Source organism: Aythya fuligula, chromosome 1 (assembly GCF_009819795.1).
Source record: "Aythya fuligula isolate bAytFul2 chromosome 1, bAytFul2.pri, whole genome shotgun sequence".
Lineage (NCBI taxonomy): Eukaryota > Metazoa > Chordata > Aves > Anseriformes > Anatidae > Aythya > Aythya fuligula.
This window is the reverse complement of record NC_045559.1, coordinates 8,674,923-8,701,900: the sequence shown is the minus strand read 5'-3', so window position 1 is coordinate 8,701,900 and position 26,978 is coordinate 8,674,923. Positions and strand designations below refer to the sequence as shown.

Sequence of the window (26,978 nt, the reverse complement as noted above, 5' to 3'; positions counted from 1 at the left end):
CAGGAAGAATCAAAGCACTTTGAAAAACAGTTATAAATAGTAAGAGGAAAATGATATAAACTGGACATAAATAAATATAGATCATAAATAAAAATAAAAATAAAAATGAAATATCAGAGTAGTAAGATTCTGGTATTAAAGACCATCCTACAGAAGTTGTATAAAGTATCCCACAATACCCCTTCCAAAAGAGTTGTACTGGGTTATTAAAGGAATAACTGTTGTATGAGGTTTGTGATAGCAGGGAGTGAGACCAATTGACCAGTCTGATTCCTCCCAGCTCCACATCCCCAAGATAGTCACGCTCGTGCCAGCAGCAAGCACTTGAGTGTCCCATTGAGGTCGATGGCTTTCAGCAGCCCTGGGGATTTCACTGGAACCTCTCATGTGCTTGACGCTGCACACGTGCTTCAGCACTTCTCTATCAGTACAGTCTCTGGTACGAGAAACCCCAAAGTGTTTCATTAGTGGTACATGCAGCACCAGCAGGATGTGTCCGTATCTGGAGTTACGGACATCAGCTGATCAGCATGTCTTGTATCACTCAGTCACTGATTTTAAGTCCTGTGAAGAAAGACATTGTTTCCTTCTTACATTGAAGGAATAAGAGGTGAATGGAAGCACTTAGAGAAAAATACACTGATTTAAATCAGCTACTTGATACAGCAAGTCTGCTTTCTTCCCTTACTTTATTCTATGTTGTCGTACATTTTTGTTGTACTGATGCTTCATAGAAGAAGGCATGCAATAAAATTACATATTTGATGTCAAAATGTCCCATTAAGACTTTGTGAAGCAAACAGACCATAATTCAGAAGCTTAGACTCACTGGTATTAATGTATTCCCCATAAGACAATTCCAACTGAAATACCCAAAGAACAAAGCCAGATCAAGCTGTAAACCCATTGTCACGCTGGCATATGCAAAGTGCTCCCCCTGAAAAACTCTCCTCCATGAGAGGCTATGCCTCTACTCCTCTGCATGATTAAAGAAAGAAAAAAAAAAAAAAAAAAAAATCCTGACTTAGCCTAATGTGATCATAAGACATGTGCAATAAAGAGGGCAACATGATCCAAAAACGTTGAAGTAAACTAGGAGACACTCTAATCCCAGCTATGTCATTACCCTACTATTTGTAACACTCAGTTCTCAGTTTTCCCACCAGTAAAATGACTTTCTCCTTTCTTTCACTAAGAACCTAGTAATTCATTGAAGAAAATGGAAAAACGAGGAAAAATAGCAAGATCAAGGAGCACGAAGAAAAGATATGAGTGATCCAATGATAAGACTATCACACTGTTTCTACGACAATACCGTAAATATCACAGCTCAATACTGTAAGAGTGGGTGTTCATGGATTGCTTGCTGAGAACCATGACATTTGTCATTTTTGTATACTGACCTAGGGTCATGTCACAAAAAAAAACCCTACTGAAATATCTGTTGAATTTCCTAAGACAATTTCCTAAGAAATGCTGGAAATAATTTCATGCTTTTTTTTTTTTTTTTTTTTTTTTTTTTTGATATTATTTTGCTGTAAAAAAAGAGTGTTTTAATTAATGGAAAAGTGAGCTGTTTTTAGTATACTATGCAAGTATACCAGTTGGTCTCTAAATACCTCACATCTGTTGCATTTGTGTATCTGGTATGGGAAGTTCACAAGTTGGGGAACTGCAGAGATTGTTCTCATATACAAATGTGAAGAGGAAGGTTACCCTAAGCATTTCTCATAACTGGCTCTGGCTGTACTTGCTGTTTTCTGGAATTTAATATTTTAAAGCATCAGTAAACAATGGACTTTAATATATTTAAGTGCCTTATCTGAATTTCTCCCTGTATTTGAAACTTAGACTGTTTTTAGAATTGGATTATTCACTTTTCTCTTTTTTTAAGTTTTATCAAAGGTTAGCTAATTCTCAGGACTACTTAGAGACCCCTGAAAAACAGGGAAGTTCTCTTAAATTTCTGTTACTTTAATATCTACCACAGACCTCTCGTCTTTCAACAGTTATTTCTACATTCATCACATTAATTCCCATAGTTGAAATACACCTCCAGGGAGACATTTGACTGGAATTTCTGATTATTTTATAACAGCAGAAAATCGGATCTCTGAAAGAGTTAATTTGATATGGCATGAGGAAGGGAAGAGGGGATATAAGGATCGATTTGGATTATGGGAAGTGCCAGTGTATCCTGTTCTTCATTTTCATGGTAATAGCAGTCTGAGTTAAATGCACTTGAAAGTCATAGGGAAGCAACAGTTGTGTATTTAGATGATACATTTGCAGACTTTTGGTAGCTCAAATTTGGCAAGTGGCTATTAAAGAGAGATGTCTGAACTAAATGGGCTATTTGTATTGCATGTCTAAGATGAAGCCAGATATCAGCTTGCCACAGGGCTCTTAAAACCCTGACCCCTACCAAGCACAACCGAAAAAGTAGCCAATGCTTTCACTACTCAAGGGTTTTCTGAAAAGTGCATTTTCAGGTGTACATTATGAGCAAGTGTGAAACCTCAGAGAAAACAAACCAGATGTTGATTTCATTTACATCCTGAAAGGCTTCAATGCCTTTACATTTCATTTTCCACAGTATAACCACAACAGACTTCAGCCTTCTGTCTGTTTCTCCTAAAAGGAAACCATAAACCAGCATTTTCAGGGTAAACGCAATTTGCTTCTCATTTGTTTATCACTTCAGACTGAAAATAAATCTTACTTTTGAAAAAGTCAAAGCCCAATATGAGTTTTCAGAGAGCAGGATACTGGCTGTTCTTTATACCTAAACATATGGGTAAAATATAGAAACAACAGGGGATGTTTATGGAAAAATAATTTATGGCAACAATGCAAAAGGAAATAACAGAGACACCCTCTTCCACCTAGGATCTCTGTCCTGGTTACATAATGTTTTCTCCACGTTTTGCCTCAGTCTGTTGTTCCGTGTCTGTAAACATCAAGTAAAAGCTTCCACCTTGTCTACACAGCTGCCTAAATTTCACTCTATCAAACAATGTTATGGACTCTTAAAGGTTTCCAGAGCTTCAAAACAACCTTTACATAGATCAATGGCAAGGGCACTCCAAGGGCTAGCAAGGATAGTTATGACAGTTATCTCTGGACATCCCTAACTTGAAACACCATCATAGCTCCTTCTTACACTCCTGCTTCATTATACAATGTTAATAGCATTTGATAGTAGCACATTAAATTACATAGATACTCAATAGAAACAGTCTTGTTTTACTGTAAATGATAGAAGAATTTTATTACCACAAATTTTACAAGGATGGGAAATACCCTAGAACATGTGGAAATTAGTACTTAATGAACTGCAATATCCAGAAAAGTTGTTTTTGTTTCAAAAGCAGAGCCATGAGCATGCCTTTAATGCCTGGGAACTAATTCCTCATGAAAGGAAGGTGAAAACATGGCCCTGCCAGACCTCAACACCACCCTCATTCTTTTCTCAGAACCTTCTCTACTAACAGACTGAAAAGAAACCAACACGTTGCCAAACGGACTCATGACCATCCTCCTCCCCTGCCACTGGGCTTATTTTATTTTTTTTTATTTTTTTGGTCTTTGTGTCCCCTCTTTCAAAACTTAGAAATCTCCAGTGACTTCCAGATAACTCTCAGGTCTCTACTGATGTCACCTGGCAATCCTTTTTCACCTGACAGGTGAAGTGTCATCCTCAAGCAGTCTACAGCTTTTGCTAACAGGCAGAAAGCTAAATTCCTTTGAAATATAATATATACAGCACATATTTTTTTTAGGAAGGATTAATCTTGGTGTTACTGTGCTTCAAGGCTGCAATAAACATCTCAGGCTGTGCATGTACTCCTGAGGCTCCGGCATGATGGCACAACCAAAGCCTCCCTTCAATGCTGGCTTAATTCCCACTGGTTTCATTCCTAATTGAGACATTTATATAGACTGACAGGTTTACCAGAGCAATTAAGATGAAATTAGGCACCTATATCTGAAGGGTATTGTTTATATATATATTTATATAAGAACCACACATATACATATATACACACATGCATATGTTTTTCAAGTATATCCCCATTCCTGCAGAGATGGGCGCACCACACTGCAGGTATCACACAGTGGTAATACTTAGACTTATAACCCTATTAACACTGTTAGTAAGCACTGGAGTTACAAAAAGGTGCAGAATTTCTTCACAACTATTTCATAAGCATTTACTGAAATGATATATATATAAATATATGCATATGTATTTTCTACTGTGAAATGCCCACAGATAAAATCAGTACAAAAGGAGATTAAAGGATGGGATACATGACAGCTGCACCTGGCAATGCCAAAAAAATAGTAGCAACCACAAACTAAGGATACTCCAGGCAACAATAATTTGTGACCTAGTGCCAATACACACTGGGGCAGATGAAAACAACTTCTTCCAAAGCTGCTGTTGGGGATCTGACATGTTTATCTATGTGGCCCACATGTGGCTGTGTCTTCTAGCACTGACAGCTCCTGCAGGTTGGCAGACTTTCAAAAGCTTGTCAGGCCTTGATAGCATTCCTATTCCTGCAGAGATGGGCGGGTCACACCACAGATTGCCCAGCGATAATAGTGCTGACATATAACCCTGCTCACACTGGTAGTGAGCGCAAGTTACAGGAAGGTGCAGAATTTCTTTACAGCTACTGCATATGTGTTTGCTCAGCTGATCACATTTTGTATTTATTATTTAGTTTCTAGTTTTTGTTTGTTTGTTTTTGAATATTAAAATAACAAAGTTTTAAGGCAAACTCACATGAAAATTCTATTGACTGAAGTCATCTTTTCAGACAGATCCCAGAGATTAGGATTCCTAAGGAATTCCTCTACAGCTTTTCATTCTCTCATGCTAGTAAAAAATTTTGTTTTACACCACACTTCTACTTGGTTGTGACATAGTTTTTGTCTACATTTGCAATGACCTGATAAATATAGGTTGCTGCTCTTCTCTGCCGTTTCTTTATTTTACAGTGTATAAATAGCTTGCAACATCTGTCAGGCTCCTCAGAATCTTTCAAGAAAAGACTATGGCACAGATAATGCTATTTGTGCAATAAGAGCTATAGGCTGCTATTTAAGACAAGTTTAAGTTCACAGATAATTTTTTTTTCATACTACAGAAAGACAATTATATCCCTTAGCTACACTTTTAGTCATCTGTATTTTTCTTATTCTCACCACTCATTCTGGAGTCTTTTTCTGTTATAATATTCTAGCTACAGTTGCTTTATAATAAGGTTTGAAAGCACTGGAAACTGGGTAGATTTTTTTGAGCTGACAGTTAAGAAGTTTTCAACCAATTACACAATAAATTGAATAAAAAATACAACGATTCAAGAAATCAGAACTCCAGAAGAACTATTGATTTATTTCATCAGGAAGAACTATACCAGGAAATAAAGCCATAACTTAATATATTTAAATTAATTTAATTAATTTAGGTAAATAATTAGGTTGCAAAAATGAACTTATGAAATGATGTGTGTGTATACATTAGAGAAGGGAACACAATACAATGCTTTAAATGTTTCTTTGAGTACTATTCAAGACATATGAACACAGAGACACATATGAAGAACATATGATGACATATGTCTTCATATCAAGACATATGAACACTACAATATAATTTTGCCAAGTATTTATGTCCACAGACAGGGATTTTCTGGGAGTAAACTGTTAGGGATGCTAACTTGGTCTTTTGGTGTATCAGTAGTTACTAATACAAAAAACATATATATCTGAAACTGAGAACTTTTATTAAGTAATCTGAATCAGAAGATGCTTAATATTCAAATTAATTCAGACTACTCTTGCTCCAGGACAGGAGAGGACAAAGGACACACTTCAGCCCCTCGTAGTCCCAACTTGTGTGGTTTCCTCACACCGGGAGAGCCTGGAAGCCAGCCGCCTGGCCCCGAGCCAATGCAAACCACGGTCAGTCTAAACACAGCACAGGCTAATGCTACTTTCTGACACCTCCCTGCTACTGGAGAGTATCCTTGAGCACTGAAACCTCATCAGTGACTGAGATTTATACAAAATCAACTTCCTCCATCTCCTCTCTCCTCTCACTCACACGTTTCAACCAGCCCAGAACGGAGGAACCAAGGAGGACGTCTGTATGATATTGCCTTGTGACGTCTGTATGATATTGCCTTGTGGGCATGTACTCAACCAGGTAAGTTTATAAAGTTGTTGAATGCCCATGGAGCCCTTGGAAATCAACAAACCAGAATGCTCTGCAAGGTTTTAGTGTCACTTTTAGCTGTTTAAATACACTTTGCCTCAATGTTTTCTCTGAAAAGTTAAAGACAAGCTGAATAGTTAAATGTATTTGAAACTGCACATAATTCTTTCTTTACTCCAGATATCTTAGTGGCTATGAATTTTACTTTTTTTTTTCTTTTTTTTTTTTTTTTTCTCCCCAGGGTACTACAGATATTTAGGCATATTAAATAGCTTACGAAGTGCAAACTTTACTTCAAATCTAGAATCTTTGCTCTAAAACATCTATGATTGATGGCACTGCCTGATCACAAATTAATTCTCCTGGCTCAATCTGCTTTCTGCAATTCTTGGAAAGTGCAACATACATAACAATCAATGGCGATATGGCTAAAGTGAAATGTTACCAACTTGGGTGGAGGGGTGGACTATCCAGGGTGTGAATGCCTCCAGAAAGCTCTGAACTAATCAATCCCCACTGAACATAATACAAAGTGACAGCACTCAGGATCTCTCAGGAGGCAATCAGCAACCCACAGAAACAGGCGTCTGCTTTTCACACAAACACAATTTGTTTGCTACAGAAAGCCTATGCCAAAAATCAATCCATAATCTGAATCTGCAATATTAATAATGCTGTTATAACTGCAATGTCCTGAAAAGGTTTTGGTTTTTCAGCAAACTACTGAGATGGAAGATGAACATGAGGTGTTTCATAAAGCATCCTAGGGAAGAAATCTCCTGGAACAATATGAATTTTAAAGGATTAAAAAAATAAAAATAAAAATAAAAATAAAAATAAAAATAAAAATAAAAATAATAAAAATAAAAATAAAAATAAAAATAAAAATAAAAATAAAAATAAAAATAAAAATAAAAAGATTTTTAAAGTTGTCTATGGAACATTGTAGAAGTCAAAATAAGATACACAACTTGATACTAAAAACACTTGTACACAACAACAGCAAGTGTTGCATTTAAGTGTGGGGCAAAATCATCTCCTGTTACACCTGTTAAGCCCTGTGCTGCCATCATATTAATTTAGGATCGGTTACCACTTCAGAGCTGACAGCAAAATATAGTCACTTAATACCTCCTGCTGAAGCTTAAAGAATATATCAAACAGCTGAGAATTTAAATTTTCTTCAGTAAGTAGCATGTCTGGAAAAAGCAGGAAAGCTGTTTCTGTGTGTGTTTCTGTACAAGCATCTGTTTTTTATATGTAGTCGTCAATTGTGCTTACAAAAACTCTGTTTCACCATGTGCACTAGAAATATTGAAGGCTATATTGCCTTTTTATTATCTGGAATTAACACATTGTCACAGGGCAAGGGCCAGTGAGTACAGTGGATCCCAGTGGAAGATTCTCATATCACTAGCAATTCCAGATATTAGTGTAAATATTAATATTAAATTGCCAGTAACATTGCCATAATTTAAACCACCCAAATTGCCTCTGCTGTGTTTAATATCAGAGTAATGTAATCCCAGTGATGCCAGAAAATAATGAATGATCTGCCTGCAGTTACCATCTTCCAAATGTTTTTATTTCAGAAGGGTGACCATGACAAAAAAACAAAAAAAAACAAACAAACAAAAAAACAAAAAAAAAAAAAAAAAGCACTTACAGGTGCATGTTTGCCAATTTGCTGATATTTTGTTTTAATGCACTGCAGGGCTCCTACAGGTGGGTGACCTCTTGTAGGACTTCAATCTCACAGAAGGTCAGATTCCATGAGAAATTCATTTTATTAAAGATAACCTGTATAACTATGGAAAATGAGATTAATATTAACTATTTACATTATAAATATTAAGTCCATCACACAACAGATCAGAGTTACCCAGTGAAGAAAAAAAAATAGATAAAAAGGAACAAAATTGAATTTATGAGATGAACTCTGTGGAAAATAAACTGACCTTTTTTACATTTTTGTTTAAATCAACCAAGTTGAGCAGGAAGATGTGGTCTTTAGCCCCAATTAGCAGCCGGCCCCTCTCCTCATCTAGCAGCAGGGTTCGAAAATCAAGCCCCTCCGTAGATCCTAGGAATGGGATGCAGCTGTTTGAAAGCAGCAAGTCTGTGGGAAAATGAAGAAAATCTTTATAATCAAAATGTTTACATATGACTCATTGGTGTCTTTTATAAATATATTCAACCAGCATGGAGTATGCCAATGACATAACTGCAGTCTTCAAGCATGTCTTTCCAGGGTCATAATACAGTTCCTTTCAACCTTGGTTTTCATTGTGGGAGAGGGAGAGAGGGGTGTTGCTACTTCCAAATTGGGTAATATTTACTTTCGCAAAGATTTTCCTGTATGGAACTTTCTTAATAAACTGCCTCTCTGACATAAAAGAATCACGTTCCTTGGCAGAAATTAGAAACAAAAAGAGCTATATCTTTACTGCATTGTAAGAAAACTAATGTGTGTTTATATTGTCATACTCATGGATACACAGGACCAAAGATCAATATTTCACCATATTTGGTGCTCAATATATAAAGCAACAACATATAAAGGCCAATGGCACAGAGAACAGCAAGGAACTGGAAACAGCTGGTAGGTGTGGCAAGCATGTAAGGATGAGAAGAACTGGGAGAAGGAGGTAACAACTGTAAGGTGTTGAATCATAGGGATGAAGGGATCATAATGATCATCTAATTTCAACTCCCTGTCATGAGCAGGGACACCTCCCACCAGATCACATTGCCCAAAGTCCCATCCAGGGGCTTTGAACTCTTGAACTCTTGAACCTTGAACTCTTCCAGGTATGGGGCAGCCACAGCTTCTCTGGGCAACCTGTTCCATTACCACCTGTTCCACACAGGAAGAATAATTTTTTCCTGTTATCTAGCTTTGATTTACTGTCTTTTGTTTTAAATCTATTACCCCTTGTCATATCACTCCCTCAAAATGAGTATCTCACTATCTTTTCTGTATGCCCCTTTAAGTACTGTAGGGACACTTTAAGTATAGAAAGTTTGGCATAAGGTTCATTTTTTCCATTGCCTACCATTCAATTTTTGGTGGTAATACAGAAAATCTCTACAATTATATTTGCAGTTACTACAAGTTTAATTGAGAACTGAAACTTGAATCAACACCCATCAAGTGTAGGTATACCAATGCATAGTATTGAAAAAAAAGGTAATAGTATTGAAAAAAAGGCAATATAGAGGCATATTAAGGGGAGCATTGAGTACTAATACCTCTAAGCTCCTGAGGTCTGTACTTTCCTTACAGAGTTGGCACCAGTTGCCGTTCCTGCACCCTTGTACTCTCTGTGGGGAAAGTTAGGGCACAGCTCCGGCTATAGCTTGTTAGAACCCTTTTAAAGGCATACATTTTCAACATAACTTTTACTGTGATGAAGTAGTGGCTTTCAATCCCCTTCAAAAGGTGATTAAGAAAAAATATGCTTCTCTATGAAACTAATGAAAGAATCTATGTTTTTCCCCATTAAAAAAAAAAAAAAAAGCCATAAAGTAAAGCGTCTGAAATCTTTTGCTCACTGAAAACTTTGCAGACGTAATTTTGGATGAGGACACAAATAACATATAGAAAAGAGCACAACGACAGTATAGTCATGTTGGTCAGTCTCTAATTTGGGGAGAACAAAAGTAAACATGTGAATCAGTTCTTCCACAAGCAACCTCTCCAAGCTAAACCATTCACAAATTTTGGGACAGAAAAGTAAATCCTGTATTTAATTGAATACAAACTTAAGGATATTTCCATCTTCTTGGCACCGGATGGACAATGTATCCTTCCTGCTAAAGAGGTTAGACTTAAAGCACAAGTTACTTACATTTCCTGGTCATGATTAAAACCACAGCCAGCATTTTGCAGAGAAACTCTGGATCAAAATTAAGAGGGAAAAAAAAAAAAAATTCCCCAAGGTCTCTTAAAAAACGTGTGATAGGCAAAGCAAAAGATGAAGTCTTGTTGATGGCTAACAGCACCATGGGAGAAATAATAATAATAATAATAATAACTTTATTCATATGACTACCTGGAACAGAATTATTACAATTATTTTTTTGGCTCTGTCACTTCTGCTTAAGCTTATGTGGTTTTGTCTGGCTCACTGCTGAATACTGTTAGGTACAGTCTTAAAACAAATTGTCTTTATTACAGCTCCTATTCCCTTAAGTGGGATTTATTTTGCAGTACTTTGAAAAAAAACTTACTTCACATTAAAAAACTAAATCAAAAGTTAAACTTTATGCTGCTTTACACCAGCACTATTTTTTCTTGCCTACTTTTTGTGAAGACAAAAATGTCACTGTTGTGCAAATCGGTAACAGTTTAAAAGACCTGCTTATCAGTTGACAGCAAGATCAATGAGGAAAAAATTGTGGATAGCACAGTACTAGAAATACCTAAATCCCACCCAAACTACTACTTACAGTAGAACTGTCTGAAGAAACTGTTAGCTACCTGGCTAATAACCAGTGTCAAAAATAAACACAAATTTTAAAAAGGGAAAATAAATGCCCTCTAAATTCCAAATTTCTGAAACTTAGCTTACTCCAATAGCGTGTTTTCACCCAGAAAGAGGTAAAGATTCATTACTCCTGATACTTTCAGTGTTGTTGGGCTCTCTGTTATAGGACAGCAACCTCCAGTTACTCTTAACTTTTGTGTGATGTAAATACATCTTCATCAGACGTCACAGACTCTATAAAACTCCTCCCTTGTTTTTCCAGACTGGAAATTATTGGCACTGGATGTGATGGAGCTGTTTATTGGGAAAAGATTCTCTGACACTGATCACAGTGAAAAAGAAGATTTTAGCTCTCTCAGGCTGTTTAGATTCTTCTCAGTTGATCTCTAAAATATTGTTTACCACCTCTGCATTTCTGAGCAAATGTCTTTCTCTGCTCCACCCATGATGTAAGAGCTGGCTGCATTACTAGATTACCCAATCCACTGCATATAGCATTCCTTATTCTTATTCTGCAGTCTAAATTTAACCCCTATTCAACAACTGTCTCTAACACAGTACATAGGACTGAGGGAGAGAAAGAAATGAGGGATAACAATATCTACTAATTAGTAATTTACAGGCATTAACACAAATAAACAGGAGATATAGATGGATTTCAGAGGCTACTGTATTTCAGCAACCTAAATCATCCTCTGTTACATGACTCCTCAATCTCTTTTGAGGACAAGCTTCTAGTCCTGTCATAGTGCTGGTCTGTGTGGGATGGGTAACTAAAATGTAGAATACAAGGCAAAGTTCCTTCACATCGCCAAGTAGAAATTTGATCTGAGTAAGGATATACAATATATTTGTGCAAATGCTCGATAGCACTTGGTTTCATTGCCTCGATGAAATCCATTGGTGATGAAATCCGTTGCCCTTTGCAAGCATGTCACTTGCCAAAATATCTCAACCTGATTCTCTACATATCTAAAAGAAGAGCACCGAGACTGTTATTTCCTATTTCTTTCTTATTTGGTAGAAAGAATCTTTGCAGTGTCCATCCCAAAAGAGTTGTTGTCTATTCCTTAACACTTCTAGTATTTCTTAGTAGAGAACCACCTAGGACAGCTACAACAGGGAGGGAAAATGTTGTCTCATAGGTGAAACGCCCAAATGGGAATGAGCCCTGCCTGGTGCCTTATACAGTGATTTATTTCACTGCGTCATAAGGAAAACATTTGTAAAATGTTCCAGATTAAAATGACAGCACTTCACACTGATTTCTTACCAACGTAAATGACAGCATAAACTGCAAAGTGGTGAAGAATCAGGTTTGGACAGTTATTTACTAACTATTGAAAAAAGCTTGGAAATAAGACTCCGAACACGGCCACTGATAAGATTAAAACTGAAACATGACCTAATACAAGTTGTCAAGTAAACATTAACAGAGAATTGATTAAATTACAGCTAAATTAATCATTGTTCTCACCCGATAAAAACAAAACAACCCAGCTTTATCTGTTGAAATTGCCCATCACAGCCAAATATCTTAAATATGACCTACGATATCACACTGGAAGAATTTACCATGAAAAGCATATTTGCCCATTCATGTTCCAGAACATATATTCTGCTTAAAGAAAGCTGTTGATTTAAATCATTGAAGCCTGTCTAGTGTAGAAATAGTTTTCTTGCAGTGCACAGAAACAAAGTTAGTTACAGGTATGGTCTTTTATAAGTGCACATTCACCATTCAGTTTATAGTGTGTATATACTGTTTTACTGAAAATTAAACACTTTTTTCTTCACAGACTCCAGTCTGGCCATTAAATTAATATACAGCAAACTCCCTAACTGGGTTAATATTTCACTGCTGAGTGGCAGAAGATAGATTAGTAACTATTTTTTAGTCATTTAGGAAACTGTTTCAGAGGTCTCAGCTCACAACAGCTTGATCATTGCTTACTTAAACAATATATGGCATCAGAGCCACTGTGTAAAATTTCTGATGAAAAAAATGTCATTGCATTCTGGTAATATGTATTTACATTTACACAACATATTTAGACTTCTTAACCTTAGCTCATGTATTTGGTGACGGTACTGTTGTTCCTCACCCCAGCATGGTGTAAGAACAGAGCGATCTGGAAATAGTTCATGAAGACTCAGAATTGCCTTTGTGGCCAGACTTTTGTGTGTAATGATGGACAATGCCTAAACTGGCAGAAAGGGATCTCCTCAACCTGTTTCAAAACAGCTGCATCTAATGACATCCTTAAAAGATCCTGAATTTGAACACTACATATACCTCAGGAGGTGACACTGGAAAGAGAACTTTTGCAAAGATTGCTCAAAAATTCAAGAATGTTTTGCTGCAGTCATTAAAGCATTTCAGGGCACTTTCCATGTCAAATTGCAGGCACTTCTAGCAATAAGTAAGAGTAAAATGTCCCAAATGCCTATTTGGAAACAGTTATTGACATATGTCAAATGTCAACATTTTACAACACAGAGAAAACATAAGTAGCTCCTTCATGCACAATGTTTCTCTAATCATCATTACAGTCAATAGTAACTAAGCAATAGATCACTCCGTGCAGTCCTGTCAAGATACTTTTGTATCTTTCATCAGGAAAGGAAGATCATCTTATTTTCCAGTATGCTTTATAAGGGCTACTGCTCCCATAAAAAAAAAAAAAAAAAAAAAAAAATACATTTATTTATGTGTATGTCTGTATATATATGTAAACTATATTAAATTCTGGTGTGATGTGGGACCTGATTCTCTTTCATATTAGTAGAGCTCACTTGCAAGGAAGTGCTTCTGCAAGATCAGAGTCAAGACTACTAAAGAACATTCAGTCCATTTACTTCATAGCCTGTGGTATAATCAACATACAGTGCTGTCTTTGTCTGGCTCTGTGTATTTTAAGTCTGCAAAAATGGTAATCCAGTAAAACAAAATAGGTAAGTGCTAACCACCAAAAATACACTCAGTTAAAGCACAAGCTAAACAATTGTCAGTTATGTTTATGGAAGTGTATTTTAGTAACTGCAAATAAATTTGACTAGAGAAACAGCTGCACAAATAACTTGTAAAGTGTTATTATTGCAGAGGTGATTAAAAGCTGTCTTGTGACTTCATGTAGTTGGTGCACAAAATTCAAAGGCTCAATTCACAACCTTCAAAGAGCCAAACAAAATAATTAACTTTTTAGACAGCACAACTGAAAATGCATCTGAGTGAAACATTTGTTTTGTTTTGTTTTGTTTTGTTTTTGTGTAAAAAATCTGAGGCCATGGATTAGTAAAGTTCCTTTTTCTAAGTAGTTTATCTTTCTTGAAAAATTGCCAAGGAAAGCAAACTCACTGTTATTGCCAAGATAAAATTAAATCCTCCTTTTTTATTTTTATTTTTTCTCTCCTTTTAAATACCATGTATGTTAAAAGAATAAGCATTACAGACGTAATTCAATATAAATGACTGGCAAGCATATGAGAATTGGTACTGTGTAGGTAATTGTTGGCTTCTCATCACACATACCTTTCCACTAGGAATGCCTAGCACATGGATGGACTTAAAGGACAACAAAACTCCTCTCTAAGTGAAAGGTAGACTATGCAAAACAAAAAAACAAACAAACAAAAAAAATCACCTCAATTTCCTCTTTTTCAATTGTTTCAGTTGTCAGGGCTTCACTTACCTATTTTTCATTTATCTCTTACAGATTCTCAGCCTGACTGTCAGTCTCACACATAATGGGTAAATCATCTGAGTTATGTGAATTAAATGTGCTTTCTTCTGCTGCAATCTTGTTTAATCTTGTTTTTATTTTATTCAAAGTATCCCAATGGTAAGGGGATGTAGTTCTCTAAGAACATACAATTTCTGCTTATATCTAGCACAGTAAAGCTTTAGACCATTGCTGAAGCTGGAGATCAGGATTTTTCTTGACCTTACAGAAAAAGAATTGTTAACTTGACTGGAGACCAAACTCAATCTTTTTTTTTTTTTTTTTAATTATCTTTTAGTCCTGAGCATCAAGCAGCTGAAACAAAACCTTTCATCTAGTCTGAGGGAGCAACCCATCAGCTCACCTATTCTTAAAGCCATTGCAAAATTCCCCATTAATAAACACACAATAGCAAACAACTCCAGGTTCAACTCCGAATTCATTGAACCTGGAGAAAAAAATTAATTAAAAAAAAAAAAAAAAAACACACACCTTCAGCTGAATACTGTTGGTCTACTCATTAGAATTTCAGGTTTTGCCCTGGTTAACCCTTTCTCAGCCTCATGTATACTCCAATCTATGAGACAATATAAAAGCAAATATACAGAAAGCAAAAGATCAGTGATAAGCTTCAGCTGGAAATAATGGTAATTAAAATCCTTGACTGGCTTATTTAAAGAGACTTGACTCATTGTTTGTGAAATAGTTTTACTGCTTCAATTGGCCTATCATCTCATATCACAAACTTTCCACCTACCTTTAAGTGCATAATCATATGATGTGTAATTAGAAAGTGTGGAGATTAGTCCACACTCTGAGAAATGTGCAACACATACAAAGTGCACTGACAGCACCTTGTAGATGTCTATCATCAAAATCATACTGGGGTCTGGAACTTGTATTAACTTGCATGAATGAACACATCTCAGTCTGCAGCAGTGGACTCATTCTTTCTTGCTTGGCTGGAGATGTGTATTGCACTTTGCAAGTATGTCCAGATGTTAAAAATATTATGCATATTTAACACTTTAAGACACATTGCTCTTTTGTCAAAGCATGGTACACAAAATTATATTTATTATATTTTATTTATTTATCTCCTCAGTGTATATAAATATCTGAGGGGTGGGGAATAGAAGGATGTAGCCAACCTCTTCTCAGTGGTTTGTGGGGATAGGACAAGGGGCAACGGCTGCAAGTTAGAGCACAGGACTGCACTGACATGCGAAAGAACTTCTTCACAGTGAGGGTGATGGAGCATTGAAACAGGCTGCCTAGGGAGGGTGTGGAGTCTCCTTCTCTGGAGATATTCAAGGCCTGTCTGGACGCCTACCTGGGCAGCCTGCTCTGAGGAACCTGCTTTGGCAGGGGGTTTGGACCCGATCATCTTTCGAGGTCCCTTCCAACCCCTACAATTCTGTGATTCTGTGATATTCAGTGTTACCTGTTTGTTGTTTTTTGTTTGTTTGTTTGTTTGTTTTTTAAATGACTGTTTATAAAATACCAACCTTTCAATTTTTTTTTTTTTTTTTTTTTTTTTTTTTGACTGATATGAGGGCTGAAGTATTTTGAAGCACCTGGGGCTGCAATTTTCACATAACTGTTTCTTTGGGTAAACTTCTGAGAACATAGCATTATCTGAAGATGCACACAGCACCTTACAGAAAGACTTCTATAGCCTATATATCCATGGGCAGATAAAACAGCAGGTTGTGCTGTTTCTTCTACCTATATTATCTAGTATCAGTTGTACAGAACTGGACACAGGTTTAAATCTTTACTCAATTTTTGCTCTGTAGGAGAAATGTCATCCTTAAGAGGTAAAAGAATTGGATTTTGTTTCATACTTGAAGCAAATGAGAATTGTGTTGTGGATTTCACTCTCCAGGAATTGAAATTGCAAGGATTTTTCTCATGTAAACCTAAGGTCTAATTGGCCACAGAAGTCTGGATTTGCCTCAGCAGCTGGTCTGACACCACAGATAGGTGCTGACAAGTGTTTTGGGGAGCCTGCCTTTTTTTGCTAAGACCTGAGTTCTCAGGCTGCTAATCTGATGCCAGAATTTGCCTTGTTGAGCCTATATCTGTTGAATATGAAATATACTGTTTTTCAAAAGGTCACATGTATTAAGAATACTTTTTTTTCACCGAGTTCAAGTCTATTTGCCAGCTTCCTTAATGAGAGTAATGTTCATAACAAAGCAGTCAAGGCCTTCATGCTAAAGACGAGAGACCTTGAACTGCAGAGGCATGAACAACTCAGTTGTAATAAAAGTGTCAGATGGCATGGGACTGGAAAACATGTTAATATTGATACTAACAGGCTTAGGAGAGATACGGAGTAGCATGAGCTATTCCTGAAGTAGGTGACTTGACAGCGCAAAGGAGAGTTCCTGCCAACCAGAGTTATTTGCTCAGTTACTTCATTAGTGCCTCTTTTCAAAACTTAAAAGAACAGTTCATAGACAGGGAAGAAAAAATAAAAATAAAAATAAAAAATAAAACAGTGTTTTGTTTTGTTTTGTTTATTTGGTTTTTGCCTGTAATTTCTATTATTGAAACCTATTTGCAATTTCCCTACTAGCATTATCATATACCAGTTGTAACCAGTGTCTGTGTGCAACACAGATTTTTATGGAAACATTGAATAACTGCATGTCCCAACCTCCCCTATCCTCTACACGCTCCACACAGACACACACCCTGCTTTCACTTTGATCATGACTTGGAGTCAGACCTTCAGTTTAACCACTGTAACCTGCAATAATTTTATCACCTGAGGATCTAACTCTGAGTGTATAGCAAGAAGTCATGTGGGCTATTCTTCATTCTGACTCCAAACATTGGACCAGAGCCCTGACAAGCTGTATGGTCAGGCTGTAAAGCTAAATAAGATGTAAAATCCTAAATACTAACAGATTCTTGCCAAAGGAGCTCATGAGAGCTGGAACTAGTGCAAGAGAAAGGGCAGGTCCATGCATCTGGGAGCAGGCAAAAAGGGAGAGAAGTGTAGGGAGGGAGACGTCCTCCTTCCAGAAGTAGCATGGTGTTATGTTGTCTCAGCTGCCATGAAGCCTTAAGAGAGCCTATAAGATCTCTTAAGTAATGATGGTCCTTCAACATGTTTCCCACAGTCCCTCTGAGGGTAAACAAAATTCCACATCACTCACTTTGGAAAGCTTTTCTGTTTTCTCCACTCCACCAAAACATATTCAGTTGGATGTGGAGGCTGAAGAGATACAGTGAGGAGGTGGAACCAGGTCTGTGAAACAGCAACCAGCTGACCAGTGTGAATCCATGAGCAGAGCATAAACTTTGGCAGGGCTGAGTGGAAGAGGTGTGTTCTCAGGAAGGGAGGGGAAGGGCAGGGACCTCTGTGAGCAGATTTACCTGCCAGTGGGATAGACACTTCCTCTGTTGGCACAAAACCTGTTTTTAGAGGTTTCTGCTTGCTCTTCCCACATGTGACTGCTTGTTCCTGTACCACAGGGGGTTCCCATTCTGACATAAGCCAGATTTTTATTTTTATTTTTATTTTTATTTTTATTTTTATTTTTATTTTTATTTTTATTTTTATTTATTTTTATTTTATTTTCATTTTTATTTTCTCATGTTCTGAATGAGAAAAGAGAATATTTATAAATGATGGTTGGGGCATTAATATTTTAGCTTTTCCATTATGACTGGTTGATGTCTCAAGGCAAAATTAATGTCCTTGTTCTAAATTGCTAGACATGCAAAGAAATGCAATTGCTGCAGGGAAGCACTGTTTAAGTCACGTAGTCATCATCCGTGGTAACTGCACAGGATGGATATTCTTTAAAACAAATGTGGTTTAAATGTAGAAAATTATTGTTTTCAGGAAATTTAAGATATTTAGGAAAACATTTTTTTTTTTCAATTTTTCCAGATACATTTTATTTGATTAAAAAGCAAGTGTAACACAGTAATTCAATTAGCTAATGCAGAGGTAAACTTTTAAAATAGTTTTGTACTAGCCTTAGGAAAGAACCACTTCCAGAAATGAAAATAAAAACAAATCACATTAAAATAGCTTGGCCTTGCATAATAGTCACACTTGGCTAAATGTAGCATAATTATCAGTTTTTGTTTTTTTTTTTTTTTTTTTTTCTGATACTGACAGGAATTAACCTCTTATTAAACCATTAAAATGAGAGGTCACTGAATATCTACATTAATTCCTTTACATGTCAGTTATTTGTGCTGGACTTGTGCTCAACAGCCTCTGTCAGATTCAGAGTCCCACATGCAGAAATACAGGTGGACCCAATATCTGTCTTATAGGCTTCTTAGGCAATGTTGAGACAGGTATCAGATATGTGTGTCTGCACAGGCTAACCATGTGCGCTTTCCAATTGTTTCTTGTCAGTTGTTAGTATATAGGCATGAGGTATCATTAAATATTAGAATGTCAGAGTTTTTAGTTTTGTTTTTATTATTATTATTATTATTATTTACAGTTATTTCTCTTTCTGGCAGCAATGGATGTCACATAGACAGCAGTTGCATTACATATTATTTAGAAATCTTTTTTCAAAACAATCCAGATTGCATGTATGACACAGGGGGATCTTTAAAGTCTTTTCAAAGCTGCAAGTTAAGTTGAACATAAAACTTTGGTGTCTTCAGTAATATTTTAACCATGAAACCCTATGGTACAACACGACATACTTCTCCAGGACGGCCAGGATATGGATCACAAAGTAGAATGCCATATCTGGAGCCCTGTGTTCAGCTCTGTGTCCACAGCACAAGAATGGTATGGACCTGCTGGAGAGAGTCCAGAGGAGGGCCACAAGGATGATCAAAGGGCTGGAGCACTTAGTAAGTCAGGCTGAAGTCAGGCTGAGGGAGTTGGGGTTATTCAGCCTGGAGAAGACACCTCAAGAGACACCTCATAGGTTCCAGTACCTAAAGAGAGCTACAGGAAAGCTGAGGAGGGACTCTTTGCATGTAGTGATAGCACAAGGGGTAATGGTAATAAACTGAAAGAGGGTAGATTTAGATTAGGTATTAGAAAGACATTTTTTACTCAGAGGGTGGTGAGGCACTGTTACAAGTTGCCCAGAGAAGCTGTGGTTGGCCTATCTCCGGAAACGGTCAAGGCCAGGTTGGATGGGGCTTTGGGCAACTTGGTCTGGTGGGAGGTGTCCCTGTCCACGGCAGGGGTGTTGGAATTAGATAGTCCTTTCTCAAGGTCCTTTCCAACCAAAACCATTCTGTGATTCTATGATTTTATGACTACGATTCTATGATAGTGCTCCAGTGTGATACACAAAAATTTGTGTCTGTCTCTTTCTGCTGTTTCTTTGTGTATTTATCTCCAAATGACTTTGACTTCAGAACAGATATCCTCTTAAACCCTCAGCCCTTGTTTGAAGAACTCATTTATATATGGAACAGCAGAAATGGGGAGGGAGGAAAAGGAAATAGGATGTGCCTTGAGGACCTGTGCTGCAACCACAGATGTCCACTGCTAGACACACACTGACGTCAAGAGGATCATGCCCTCAAATTAGTGCATAGAAAGAGAGCAGGGCTGGGATCTTCAAAGCTAAAAATTGGTTATGTTTTACAACTGTCTTTAGTAAAAATGCAACTAGAGAAATATTGTTTACAGGACCCTCTTCAAAGTTGACACAATCGATCATTTATAATCACTACATTTTTGTTCTAAGGAACCAATTTTCAGTGTTGTCTCATCCTCCTTTTTACAAGGCACTAGTCATTCTTCCCAAAGTCTTATTCTTTTGTTTTTCTCTCATCTACTGAGATTCAATCAAGTGAACATTCAACAGAATAGTTTGGTATTTGTGAACACAATTCTTTTTTCATCCAATTGAGGCCCTTTTGTGATCATGAAAAAAGAAAACTGTTGTGAGCTACAGGCTGTTTACACTGTTAAGAGGTTGATACGGGTCAGTTCTCTAAGGTTATTCTTAGTTCAACTGCTATGTAAACTGTTGATGTCACTGACTGGAGGCTGTTCTCCAGGACATTATATATGTGATAATTATATGACAGAAAATGCAACATATAGTTGGATCTGACATCCAAGTTCACTAGTTTAAAATGGGAAAAAATGCAAGAAGGTTGTTCGTTTTCCTGTTACTAAAACATCATTAACCCCTTTAAGTTTATACTTAGTGTACAGTATGTGCGAGACTCTTAAATCACATGGACAGCAATGCCCATCTGCCTCCAACATAGGGTACATTTAAGTCTCAATATTCACTGCCTCCATAAAGGATTTTTGAGACAAATCAGGCAAAATCTATTTCATGACTAAACAATCATCTGATACTGAGATCTTAACTCTCATATACAGATCTCACATTACGCTATAATCTTAGACATTTTTCCCAACAAATAAAAAAATCATTAAAAATGAAGTAAATATCAAGTAAAATAAGTGATTTGAGAAAACCAGCACTTCCTCACTTTCTTGATCTTCACAGGCATTCAGAATTACAGCTGCTAATATTACCAGAAAAGCATGATTTTACTGATCTTCCTTCCTCTTCCGGTGGAGCAAGCACAGCTGCAGAAATGGAAGCTAATTTCTAGGCATAACAAATTTACCACGTTCCAGCCATTCATAGTTGTGCAACACCCACTTCTTAGTACTGTGATTACTGCAATGTCACAGACAGTTTAAATGAGGCTCACAGAGCTATACGATTGAAACTGTATGCGTAATTAAATGATGCATGCCATGGAAATAAGCTGGCTTACTAAAACAGAAAAAAAAAAAAAAAAAAACCTGTTCTTGATGCAACAGTGAACTATCTCTTTAGTTATACAATGAAACACATTTAAAGCAAAAATAATTTAGAAAATAGGACACATGACTTTGTAAATTAATATATTCAAAGGCTCATTTTTTGAATATTAAGGAAATATTCCTTATACAGTCAATTTTTCAAAATTGAAATACAGTGCTAATACAGTCAATTTTTCAAAAGAATTCCTGGCACCAGAAAGTAATCCTCTGCTTTTCTTTTCCCTATATCATATGAATGGATCACTCCTAAAAAAAAATGTATATGAAAAAATTCATGAAGCTAGACATTTCTGAAACATGGCTAATTTCTATGTTGAGCTGTTGATTTAGCATTGTCATCCTTAAACAGAGAAGACAGAATTGCATATTGTTAACTTGCTTAGGTAAGATGGAAAAAGCAAGGTGTGGATATTAGATCCTGCTTCAAATTATGTCAATGGCAAACCTTGTGTCATAATTTTAGTGGGAATGAGATGCATTCAATAATAATAAGAAAAAGTCATCTGAGAATAATGTTCCTATTTATTAGATTTAAATTACTACCATAGCTATTATAAGTGCATAGCTATTATAATTTATATTATAAATTCTGTTTTAAAAACCCAAGGTTGTCTTCAGTCTTGCCTTTCCTTGTGTGCTATGTAGAAATGTAGGAGTCTGATCCCCTGACCATTCATATCAGCACTGGTCACAGCAAGTATGTCTTTGTCTTGGTACATGGCCACATTTTCTCTGTGTGATATATGTAAATATGGGTATATCACTGGTGATGATGTCCAGAGTGGGGTATGTTCCCCAAACAGCAAAACAGGGTGCACATTTTTGTAATACAAATGTATTCTTTGAGTGTCCAGACTACTCATAAAGTCTTGAACATGTTTTTTATGTACGAATTATAACACAGGAACTTTCCTTCCTCAGTAACAAAACTGGTGTCCTGTGAACGGTAGTATGGAATGAGATTAATATATGATAATTTTCTTCATTTGCTGTAGAAGTTGAAATAAGGATGTTAAATGGGGTAGTCAACAGCAAAGATGTGTTGCTTGGGGAAGCTGAATGTCACTTCTGTGCTTGACTATTTCTGCAGTTTGTATGATGGTCATAGGTTATCTCCAGCTACATCAGAATGAATGAATCTGAATACACACCTTTGCTCTGAGAATTAATGTAGTATATTTAAAGATTTAAAATATGGAGTATTGCTCAAAAATCAGGCCCCAGTAGTAATCTTTTGGTAGACAGTTTGTTTACCTTGTCCTAATTTTACAAGCATAACATAATAATAAGAATGACAGATAATCTTGTAAAAAACATCTAGGAAATAAATTAATTAAGGACTATGTACTGAGAGGTATTGTGGAGAACAGTAATAATTTCTGGGTTATGAACAGCGTGCACCAATATCTAATAGCTAAATGTAAGTCATAAAAAAGAAATACTGAAGAATTATTCAATTAATTAATCAGGAAAAAAAATGGAAATATAAGATGAGGTATGTAATTAAAGATCGTAGCATATTATATCAACATAGGTGTAGAATATATTCTTAATTTTACACCTCTAGAAAAAAAGATATTTTAATTGACATGAGTGGTTTTATATATGTGGTTTTATGGGTGTATGATTTTTTGAATTTTTATTTTTAGAACTGGGGCAAAGAATAAAGGAAATCTACCGTATGGCATCATGTTGGTACCCCTGTGATTCACTGCAATATCTGCATCTTAACTTTTACAGCCCAGACTTCTGCCCCTTAAAGTACCTCATTTTTAATTGCCGTCTGAACACAGAAGACATGTGACAAACAGAGTTTTATTGGAGTGCTCTTGTGGTTGTAGACACTTCCTTAGCTACCCCACCCTGCTTCTTCTTCCTCTATCCACCACCGGCTTCTTTCTTTCTCTCTCATTTTTCTCCTTTTCCATATTTCTTCAATACAGCTACTTCTTCTTCCTCTCTTCCTGTCTCCTACCTTTCTTCATCCTCAGCATGTATGTAATACTTTGCACGCTCTTTCTTATCCTTGCTCTTAGGGAATGGGAAGAAGCAGTTTCCTAGCCCTCGGCTGAGGTGTGTGCTACTACACTGCAGCAGCTACAGCTGTGAGACAAAGTAACTGCAGGGGAAAGTTCTGCTCACTTCCAGCTGTACTGCCTTAGCATATGCTCAGCCATTCCGAGAAGATGGAGCTGTGCCATCCCCTAAACACTTTGCATTTGGAAGAGGATAAAACCTTCCCTTGAAAGACAACATTTTTAGCAGTGAAATGAACACACAAGTGTGATCAGGTCTTCAGAGCTGCCTGAGTGGCCAAGTTTGGTCAGTTTTCCATAAAGACGGAAAAAGGCTTCATATTATCCTCATGATATTCAAACTCCAAAGAATGGAGGTGCCAGGACTTGTCAATGACATGACTCTACCAATTTTATGAGAATTGGCAAGACAGTTCATTTCTCTTACAACTTATGCACAGAAACCTTGAAGTTATTTTGGCTGGAATGCTTGGGGGAAAAAAAAAAAAAAAAAAAAAAAAAAAAAAAAACAGAAGTTCAGAAAAAGAAAAGTAAGTTTAGTTCTGACAACTATATTAAATAGTCATAACATCTGACACACTGTTGTCAACAACAAAATCTTGAATTTGTTATGACATACTAGCTGGATCATTTACAACGCAAAGTCCATCACCCATTGACAAGCAAGCTCCAAGAAAAAAATCAGAATTGTTCTTTAAAACCCAGACACGTGGCTGCAGGGTGGTTATTTGACAAAAAAAAAAAAAAAAAAAAAAAAAAAAAAAAAATCATCTGTGGATTAAACATGCCTGATCTTGGTTGTTTTTCAAGTGGATGGCCACACTAGAACTTTTCTTATCATGGCTTAGAAAGACATCCAGTGTTTCTGGGAATCAAATGCAGTATCTTAATATATATATATATGTATATGTACATGAACAATTCATTTGTTTTCCTTCTGGGTAAGAGAAGTGGCATTTTGCTTCAGAAAGAATAAAAGCTCCATGTTTTCCTTTACTTGTTCTCCATATATTATTCAGAAGTATAATATCAAATGAATAAAATGGATGAGATTTTTGTTGTTGTTGTTTTGTTTTTTAAGACTCTTTTCCCTCTTTCTTATTTTAATACTTCCAAAAGAAGTGTGAAAAGAAACAAACAAAAAGCAGTAACTTATTTTCTTGTACATTATGGAAGAACAAAAATTACCACCTCCACCCCCCTCTCCCCCCCCAAAAAAAAAAAAAAAAAAAAAAAAATCTGATAATTCTCTCTCCTTTGATTTTTCAGTTACATTGCAGCTCTCCAAATTAAGATTTATGTGCTGGTTTGTATATGTTGTTGTTTTTTTCCCCCTAGAGGGATATAGGTGGATAAGTTTGGATAGGAAACTGTAACCCTCAAGCCAAACTGAAAGGTTTATAAAGTTGCTAATAAAAGTTTGGGTCAGGGCCTAAATATCAATCATCCGTTCATTATCTTTTTGAACGAGCTCAGGCATTTTCCCAACCTTTCCCAGCAGGTCTCTGCCACTATTTCAAACTAAGATTGCAGTGATTTTTTTTTCCCTGTGTTGACCTCAATAATTTTTCTCTCCCTTTCTCCTTACCTGCCAAATGCATCCATCAGGATTTTGCTAAAGGCTATCTGCTTTTGAAGTCAAGAGGAATTCACTAATCATGAGTGTCAAATCCACAATAAATGCCATCGCCATATGGTATATGCTGCTATTGGGAATTATCTCCAAAAGGCCTAGCTGTGAAAAGTCTGGCTATGTGTTAGGGATTTTTTACTGCTAATGTTCATAACTCATGTCAGGTCTTTCAGTCTCTGTATTCATTGGCTTAAGTGAGTGTAACTGTTTCCTGAATTTATAAAAATGTTGTCAAGATCTCTTGATCTCTCTTCCTCTGTCTCTCTTGCAAACACATTCAAACACAGATATACACAGTGGAATTCCATACACACTGGTATACACATCTAGCAAAAGAGAAGCCTGTAAATAAATAATATTTCATTCTATTTACTCAATAAATTCCTGTGAGTGTTAGAGCTCATGATAAACATATCATAACCACTGATGAAGGCTTTACAGCCTCCTGTCCTGTCAGACGATCCCGAGTGTGATTCTGAAATGCATACAAAGACCAGTGTTTGAAAAACTGAGAGCAAATTGAGCTCCCATAAGCACAGGGTGATGACATAACTGAAAAATAACAATCTGGTGAGCATTTGCTTTAGCTAAAGGAGACAATATCAAAGTGATATATCTCTGTATCTTGTGAAAACTGTTCAAGTTTACTGTACAATCAAAGCAACAAGAAATCCATTTTCTACAGAACATGGGCATTAAATAATTTTTTAACTATATATTTAAACCCTTCAACCTTCTCAACCTCCTCAACAAGAAATACACATAAGTAAGATTACACATAAGTTAAGTTACCTTTATAGGAAAGCTTGAGTCTTGGTATAGTTTGCTTTGATGTTCCAGTGACTGGAAGAAGCAGCATCGCTAAAGATAACAGGCAGCAGGCATTCGGTACCTGAGAAGTTCTCATTCTGCTCTCTTCTTCTGTATCTTTTGCAGTATGGTGAAATACCTCCCTGCTATTTCAAACAATCCAAATTTAATCTGAAATCAAAAAGGAAACATCTGTAGATCTTTTGCATTATCATATAAATAATATTTCTGAAAGCAAGCCAGACCTATCTTTAAAGAGTAGCTAATTTAACACATTTGTTACAAAAGTTTGCTTTTTGTTTTGTTTTGTTTAGTATAAATCTAAATGTTGTATATCTGTTTCTTTAATACTACACTTACTTTAGGGATGAAAAAATATTTAAACTTTTCAAATACCAATGTCTGGCATAACTAAAGTCTGAGCACAAATTAAATTAATGTAATATCCATAAAAACATCATTTGTCACTCAAAAATATTAATGTATCTCATTATCTCATACAGTTCCATTAGATTTCTTAAAAGTTTTATAACTCACTCTTTATCTCAGTACAACAGCTATTGTATGTTTATGGTATGACTAGAATAAGCTGTAATATCTGAGATACCATGAGTGAACAAGTTGAGTTAACAGTGAGTACATACCCATCATAAACTTTCATAAATAAACTAAGAAAATTGGATACAGCAAGCTGTTGTGTTTAGTTTTAATAGAGAAAAAAAGTCAACACAGATGATGGACTTCAATGTGCTTTGCAGTAAGATATTTTCAGTGGAATAATTGCCTCAATTCATCCACCAAAATGTCCTATAAACTTTAATGAGTGGTTCATGCTGAGGTCAATAGGCTGATATGGGACTATGTTAACATAGTATGCAACTAAGCCAGCTTTGCAACACTTTTCACTTAATAACAATCATTCATATTCCATAAATCTTAAAGTGTTTAACAAAAGAAAGTAATTATCACTGTCCTTATTTTCCCTACGCAAAATCGCAATCATAAAACTGTAGTGAACCTAATTCCTACAGGTCACACAGGTCACACAGCCACCCCAGTAGCTGCACAGAAAGCAGCAACAGTTCGCCTGTTGTCTTATTTTGTACCCAGTTATAAAAGATCCATTTTGCCTGCTTTTTTTTTTTTTTTTAATTGATTTGAAGTTATTTGAAATGACATCCTGAGGTTCTAAAGGTTGAAACTTATGTTTAATAAATCACAGAGGTCAGAGCATGAAAATATACATGAGACCA

The 26,978-nt window shown here is 36.2% G+C and overlaps 1 protein-coding gene across 2 annotated transcripts in view; it reads right to left on the bottom strand.

Annotated features, from left to right (window-relative positions):
* The window catches only part of SEMA3D (semaphorin 3D), a 144,238-nt gene that overhangs the window by 73,079 nt on the left and 44,181 nt on the right, over positions 1-26,978 (bottom strand). For both annotated transcript variants that reach the window (XM_032207405.1, XM_032207406.1), the window contains exons 2-3: positions 25,708-25,896; positions 8,188-8,348 (exon numbers count right to left, since the gene is read on the bottom strand). In XM_032207405.1, coding sequence (XP_032063296.1) covers positions 8,188-8,348; positions 25,708-25,822 — 276 coding nt within the window. In that variant the 5' untranslated portion in view covers positions 25,823-25,896. The remainder of the gene's footprint in view (positions 1-8,187; positions 8,349-25,707; positions 25,897-26,978) is intronic.